An 8,084-nucleotide genomic window follows, 5' to 3' on the forward strand; every position below is an offset into this window, starting at 1 on the left:
CCTCCCCCGATCAAGTCCCTCTCCCTCATCTGCTTGAAGAGCAAACAGGGTTCCCTGACCTGTGGGAAGTCCAAGGACCGCCCACCTCCATCCAATGAATGCCCAGTTTTTTATGTGGGATCTGGGACAAGAACTCTAGCCCTCATTATTCCACAGCTGAGTGCCCTTAACCGCTGAACCATTTCTACAGACTCCTCAAGCTGTTTCCATAGCTCTTAAACAAGTTCTTACTACCAAATCACAATACTTGTTGATGTGGAATTTACTAAATTAAGCATCGTTTTTAAAGAAAAAGTCTGCCTGCAAGCTTATGTAAGTGCTATGATCACAGGCATACCCTTATACCTGGCTAAAATAAGCAGCTTTAGAAACAAATACAAAAGGGAAAAAAATTTTATTCTCTGCCTTGAAATTCCACCTCTGGGTAAATAGGAGAATTTAAAACGGGATTTTGAAAAGGTATTTATACACCCATGCTCATACTACTTCACATTCAAAGAGCCAAAGGAATTTTAAAAGCAACACAAACTGCCATGAGATGAAAGAATAAACAGAATGTGATTATACATGTAATGGAGTAGTAAAAGTGGTTATGGTGATTTACATCAATAATCCTAGAAGGCAGAAGCAGAAAACACCACAAGTCAGGCCAGTCTGAGCTACACAACAAGTACCAGTCAGGATTTGTATCAAGACCTTGTTACAAACAAACAAAAACAGAACAACAACAATAAAGAAACCCCAAACAGCAAAATATTTGCCTTTTTTTCAAAAGGAAGAGAATGTCACAAGATGGATAAACATGAAAACATTATGCTACATGAACTAAGACTACCACAAAGGACAACTACTGCATGACTTTACATAGGTGTGGTATTCAGAGCACTCAAATCCAAAGACACAGACAGTGGCTGGGGCTGTGAGAGACAACGTGGAGCTGTTTAACAGGCGTAGCTTTTGAAAGCCAAGAGTTCTGGCCCTGTGTGGCAGTGCATGACTCTGATCACAGCTTTTGGGTGGTAGAGGCAGGTGGATCTCTGTGAGTTTGATTGAGACAGGCCTGTACTACAGAGTTCCAGGATAGCCAGAGCCATGTAGAGAGACACTGTTTCAAAACAAAAATACTAAGAGCGCTGGAGATTTGTTGCATAATTTGATAGTACAGTATTTAAGCACCCCGGCTGTTCTTCCAGAGAACCAGGGTCCGTTCCCTGCACCCACACGAAGACTCACAATCATTTGTGACTCTACTCCAAGAGATCCAACATCCTTTTCTATCCTCCTCAGGCACCACATACTCACGTGTTACACAACCATCATGTGCAGGCAAAACAACCCTAACCACAAAAAAAAAAAAAAAAAAAAAAAAAAAAAAAAAGGTTTGCTATTATGAAGACGAGATGTAGCTTAGTGTTGGGTGTGTACCTGCCAAGGTGAGGCCTTGAGTCCTCTCTCCCCAACATGCACTCTTCCCTCAATAAAACTTAAAAATACTGGAGGGTAAATTTTGTTTTTACCACACACAGAAATAAATAAATAAATAAATAAATAAATAAATAAATAAATAAATACATGCTTTCCCTGTTTCACGAAACTAAATCCTAGGATCGAGCTCCTTTTAGCTATCAGCTAGCACATTACCCACCACACTGACAACATGCAGCAGGTGCAAAGTGACATGAGATGAGTCGCTCTGTCTGAGTACCTAACACTGCTTAATGACAGGTGTGTTGTCGAAAATAATTAGCTTTGGAAACAGAACAGCCCTAACCCATCTCTGGAGATGGTTGGTAGTCTGTTTCCCTTCATTAAATTCCTGACAGCTCAATGTCCTCACATCTGTCACTGTTTAGGAAACTGAGTCCAAGAACCTCAATTGCTTCAAGGACTAGGCAACAAATTGATTCTGGTTCATGGGACAGATTCAAACCCATCTGTTCTCTAATCAAAAGCCACATTTGAGTCAGTTTCGTTTCATCACAGGACCACACTAATGGGAGCAATGCAATCACCTGGGATTTTCCCTCCTCTTTATCTGTGTAGTCTTTTGGACATTATCTACTTATTTTGCAGCCCCAGAGATTATTCTTCCTTAAAGTGACATAGTTTCTTTAGGATTACATGAGACAAATAATCCTACTCACCGTAATCTTTTTTTAAGTTTTAAACTGTCATGGATTATCCTTTTAACAAATTCTAGTTCACCTCCTTCTGCCATGATTTCTGTGATGCCTCCTGTATTTACAGAACTAGGTGGAGGTCTTCGAGAATTCCGAGAGTTTACACCCTGAACAAAAACAACAACAAAAGCCATGGTCTTTGAATGTAATTTAGCTATTATTTTGCTACACTGAAGATTTAAGAGATCACACAGCCAGCTGGGGTTGTAGTCTGGTGATAAACCATCTGCCTAGCATGCACGAGGCCCTGAGGATTAAATATAAAAACATTTACCTTTTATATAGCCCAATCTGTTGCTTTTGCTTTTTGCATTGTCTTGATACCATGGCCAGGAAAAATCTACCCAAAGATTAAATCATTATTTACTTACGTTTTCTTGTAATACTTTTATAGTTATGTTTTTTATATTTAAGTATTTAATCCATCCTTACCTCATTTCATATGAAAAATTAACTCAAATGAATCAATGACATAAATATAAGAGGTAAAATGAGGGGGCTGGAGAGATGGCTCAGCGGTTAAGAGCACTGGCTGTCTTCCAGAGGACCCGGGTTCAATTCCCAACACCCACATGACAGCTAACAACTGTTTATAACTCCAGTTTCTGGGGATTTGATACCTTCACACCAATCCACATAAAATAAAGTTAACTAAATTATATAAAAAAAAAGAGATAAAACTCTCAAGAAGAAAACATAAAAGTAAATTTCCATTAACTTGGATTAGCCATTGGTTTCTTAGATACAACACCAAAAAGCATAATAACAACACACAAAAAGCATAATAACAACACAAAATAGATAAATTGTATTTCATCAAAACTAAAATCAGCTTCACTGTAAAGGATACCATCAAAAATTGAAGACAAACTAAAGAATATAAAAGGCCGGGCAGTGGTGGCGCACGCCTTTAATCCCAGCACTTGGGAGGCAGAAGCAGGCAGATCTCTGTGAGCTCAAGACCAGCCTGGTCTACAAGAGCTAGTTCCAGGACAGGCTCCAAAGCTACAGAGAAACCCTGTCTTGAAAAACATAAATAAATAAATAAATAAATAAATAAATAAATAAATAAATAAATAAAATAAGAAAGAAAGAATATAGAAAAATGTCTACAAATCACTGTAATTAAAGGGACTTGTATCTAGAATGTATAAAGGAAGAAAAGTAACCCAATTTTAAAATGGACAAAGAGGAGGGAGGGTAGGGACACAGCTTAGCCTCACACAGTGCTTGCCCAGCGTGTGCATTCTCCAAGGTTCAAAAGCCATTTTTATCGCAAAACAAACAGTGGGTCAAGAGTACAGGGCTGCAGGGCTGGAGAGATGGCTCAGAAGTTAAGAGCACTGACTGCTCTTCCGGAGGTCCTGAATTCAATTCCCAGCAACCACATGGTGGCTCACAACCATTTGTAATGAGATCTGGTGCCCTCTTCTGGCCTGCAGGCATACATGGAGGCTGAACACTGTATACATAATAAATAAATAAATCTTTTAAAAAAAAAAGAGTACAGGGCTGCAGATCAGCTCAGTGTAGAGAGTTTAGCAAGAGCTGTGAGGGTCTAATTAGAGCCTTCACAGTGGAAGCAGGTAAGTGAGGAGGTATCTGAATGGCGCTATACCATGGAGCATGAACGCACGGCCACTAAGCACAAGAAAAGATGCTCAGCACAGTCGGCCATCAGGAAACGCCACTCTCCACCCACAGGGGTGGCACACCAACGGTACATATTCTGTGGCTGGAAAATGAGCAGTTGTCAATGTAGAAAACTGTCTGGCATACCAGAGAGAGGGAACTTATTAACCACCATCTCAAATTTAAAGAGACAGTAAAATAAGAAGGTATTTAGGGGGCTGGAAAAATGCTGAGCAGTAAGAGCATCAGCTGCTCTTAGTACTGTGCTATCAAGTCTTCCTAAGCCCCTATCTATATTCTTTGGATGTAGAGAAACAACACTTTTAATAAATTTTATTGCAGTGTATGGTTACTTTTCTTCACAAACTTACAAAAAAGTTAAATTTTCAATTATTTTAAATGCACTCCACTTTATTTTCTAATCAGGAATATTATTATTATTATTATTTCTAATAAACTTCTATCTCAATTCCCCCACTTTGTCAAAAAAAAAAATCTTTTTGAAGATTTATTTATTTTTTTAGTTGAGCATGATGGTGCACACCTTTAATCCCAGCACTTGAGAGGAAGAAGCTTCTATGAGTTCCAGGCCAGCCTATATGGTGAGACCTTGTCTAAAATAATAATAATAATAACAATAATAATAAATAGTAATTTTTAACAGTTTATGGTATGAATGTTTGTTTGCATGCATGTATATATACTACTGGTCCCCAAGGAGCCCAGAAGGCAGGGTCAGATTCCCTGGAAATGAAGTTACAGACAGGTTATGAGCTGCATGTGAGTGCTGGAAACTAAACCAAGGTCCTCTGTAAAAACAGGAAGTGCTCTTTAACTGCTGAGCCATCTCTCCAGGCCCTATAAAAAAAAATTGTTTATTTGTTTTTGTTTTCATGAGACAGGGTTTCTCTGTGTAGTTCTGGTTGTCCTGGAACTCACTCTGTAGACCAGGTTGACTTTGAACCTAGAAATCCACCTGTATGTGCCTCTAGAATGCTGAGATTAAAGGCGTGCAACTACCACTGCCTGGCTGAATTTTTCAATACAGTATGTTTCAGTTGTTACAGCGCTAAGGTTTGAAGCTATGGCCTTTCACATACCATGCCAACACTCTACCACTGAGATATATTTCTAGCCCTCTTTTTGAAATTCTGAGATAGGTAGGGTCTCACTACAGTGCTTTAAACAGGTTCAAACTTATTCTAAATTCAGACTAGTCTAGGACTTGCAATCCTCCTGCCTCAGTCTCCCATGTACTAGGAACTACAGGCCTCCACATACCAGTTCATTTTATCCAATATTGTTCAATATCTAAAAGTTAATACATTTGTTTCGCTATTTAGCCATCTATTTACTACCAAATGACAAAAAGCAGTAATTTTTTGTCCCTAGGTTGATAAGCTCAGTCCAGCAGAAAATGGGACCTACCTTGGTTCAATTTTAAAAGTTCAAAATATGGAGGTTAAAGAAATGGCTCAGTAGTTAAGAACACTGAATGTTGTTCCAGAGGACTGGGTTCTAATCCCAGCACACACATGATGGCTCACAACCATATGACCCAGGGGCTGGCCTCTGAAGGTACTAGGCACAAATGTGATGCACCAACATTCACGAAGGCAAAACAGTCATACACATAGAATACATAATACATTTACATTTTTTTTTCCGAGACAGGGTTTCTCTGTGGCTTTGGAGCCTGTCCTGGAACTAGCTCTTGTAGACCAGGTTGGTCTCGAACTCACAGAGATCCACCTGCCTCTGCCTCCCAAGTGCTGGGATTAAAGGCGTGCGCCACCATCGCTCGGCCTACATTTACATTTTAAAACTGCTTTTAAGTTCAGAGGGTAGGGAAGAAAGAGCTCTCTTTTCACCCTCTCCCACTAAGTACTGCTTAACTACAACCAAACAAGCCTAAGAAAAGACAGGAGAGAGCCAGGCCAGAGTCAAGGGGAAAGAAGAAATAAAGAGCCTCAGCTTTTTATTATTATGAACTCCTCAATCAAACTGTTCCTGAAGCATGAGTAACTGGTCTTTTCTGCTACATAAATTAAATATTTTAACTGTGAAGTCCATCTGTACTGGGTTCACCTTAAAACAATCAACATTCTAAATTATACTAAAAATCAACATTCTAAATTATACTAACTCTAAAGAAAAACTGCCTTTTGCTTGTATCTCTGCAAATGAGGTAAAATTACTAAGTGATTGATGACTTTAAAGGAGCTTTACCTGGGCTTCCAACTCGTTAGCAAAAAAGGGAGGGTTGCACATGCAGAAATCATAGATGATCTCAGACTCTTCTTTAAGCGCATCCATTAGGAGTGTCTTCTGTGGCACTTTTACCACTAAGGGAGAGAGCAGGGACTGTTAGTTACTATTTATTTTGTCAAGGTTTTAAAATAAGTGCACAAAACAATACACAACTGAGGAGGAAAATGAAGGCAAGCATGTGTATATAAATTCCTTCCCACCACTCCCAGCAAGAGGCAGAAATGGAGAATCAATCTGCTGCATTAGCCATATCAATGCTCCCCTTAGCAATGTATTAACACTACTAGGAAGTGTTATTTCTTTTATGAAGATGCATAATATCTGCTTAATAAAACAAAAGGTTTCTCCCATAAAACTCCCCCTATTCTTGAGAATTCTCACTCTTCTGTAATAAATTTATATTCATTTGGCTGAAAACCAAATCAATTATAATTAAAAATTAATAAGGAGCTGGAGAGTGAGTAAGAATACTTCTCTTCTGGAACCCATGTTCAGTTCCCTGCACCCACATGGTGCTTCATGATCATCTGGAACTCCAGTTCCAAAAGAGCCAACACATTCTTCTGACATCTGAAGGCACCAGGCTTACATGTAGCGCACAGACTTATATGTAGGCAAAACATTTATTCACATAAAATACATCTTCCAAAAATTTAAAACTGTGTCAAAATGTAATGGTCATAAAATGTAAATGAATGATCACAAGGTAGAGCTGGCCTAGTACTAGCAAATATCTATATACTAAAATTAAGATAATTTAGCAGGGAGTCATTGTCCAAGCCTATAATCTGAACATCTGGGAAGCAGAAGCAGGATAGAGAAATCAAGAACAGCCTGTATTACTTTTTTTTTTTAATTTTTGTTTTTTCTGAGACAGTCTCACTATGTAGACCAGACTCGAACTCAGATTTCCACTTACCTCTGCTTCCCTAGTCCAAGTATTAAAAGAGTGCAACACTACAACCCAACTAACCTTATATATTTTTAAAATAAAAGTACAGTTAATGATTGGTGCTTCCCCCTTAAAAATATCAGTGCTTGGGATTTGGCTGGGTCAGTAAAATGCCTGCCACACAAACACAAGGACTTGATCCTTAGCACCCACATAAAAGTTGGACATGGCAGCACACCCTGTAACCTCAACGATGGGGTAACTGAGATAGAGGATATCTGGGGCTTGCAGGCCAGGCAGTCTAGCTGAATCACTGAGCTCCAGGTTCAGTGTAAGACCCTGTCTCAAAAAACACAGTGAAGGAGCTGCATGGATGGCTTAATGGTTAAGAACATTAGTTGTTCTTCCAGAGAACACGTCTTCTATTCCAATCACCACAGGCAGCTAACAACCACCAGTAACTTCAGTCCCAGGGGAATCTGACACCTTCTGGCCTCTGAAGGCACTGCACACATGTGGTACACAGAGACATAGACAGATTGAAGGCACTGCACACATATGGTACACAGAGACATAGGCAGACCAAAGGCACGGCACACATGTGGTACACAGAGACATAGGCAGACCGAAGGCACGGCACACATATGGTACACAGAGACATAGGCAGACCGAAGGCACTGCACACATATGGTACACATAGACATAAGCAGAGACAATATTCATACACACAAAGTATTTTTTTTAATTTTTAAATAATAAAGTAGAAAGTGGTTGAAGAATACCCTGATGCAGACTTTGGGACGCTTCCAAAGACACATGCACACATGTACCTGCTCACACACAAAAAACTAAGCTACTTCACAAATACCTATTTTTGGGGGGAAGGAGAGCCTGCAGTTGGGATTCAAAATAAGCAAATAAATCAGAAAAATAAAGAAATGCCCATTACTTTTTATTCATGGTAACTTTAATCTATTTGTATTTGTAATACAAATACAAACGCCTTTGGAGAGTACAGTGCTACTTCAGTTTCTAAAAGCCTGAAATACATAACCTCATCTTCAGTCTGTTTTTTTTTTTTTTGGTTTTTTTTTTTTTTTTTTGGTTTT

At 39.1% G+C, this 8,084-nt stretch overlaps 1 protein-coding gene across 1 annotated transcript in view; it reads right to left on the reverse strand.

Annotated features, from left to right (window-relative positions):
• Positions 1 to 8,084, reverse strand: part of Mettl16 (methyltransferase like 16) — a 57,582-nt gene that overhangs the window by 22,379 nt on the left and 27,119 nt on the right. The window contains exons 5-6 of the mRNA XM_005349567.2: positions 6,042 to 6,157; positions 2,145 to 2,287 (exon numbers count right to left, since the gene is read on the reverse strand). Coding sequence (XP_005349624.1) covers positions 2,145 to 2,287; positions 6,042 to 6,157 — 259 coding nt within the window. The remainder of the gene's footprint in view (positions 1 to 2,144; positions 2,288 to 6,041; positions 6,158 to 8,084) is intronic.

The sequence above is a fragment of the Microtus ochrogaster genome, chromosome 7 (assembly GCF_000317375.1).
Source record: "Microtus ochrogaster isolate Prairie Vole_2 chromosome 7, MicOch1.0, whole genome shotgun sequence".
Classification (NCBI taxonomy): Eukaryota; Metazoa; Chordata; class Mammalia; order Rodentia; family Cricetidae; genus Microtus; species Microtus ochrogaster.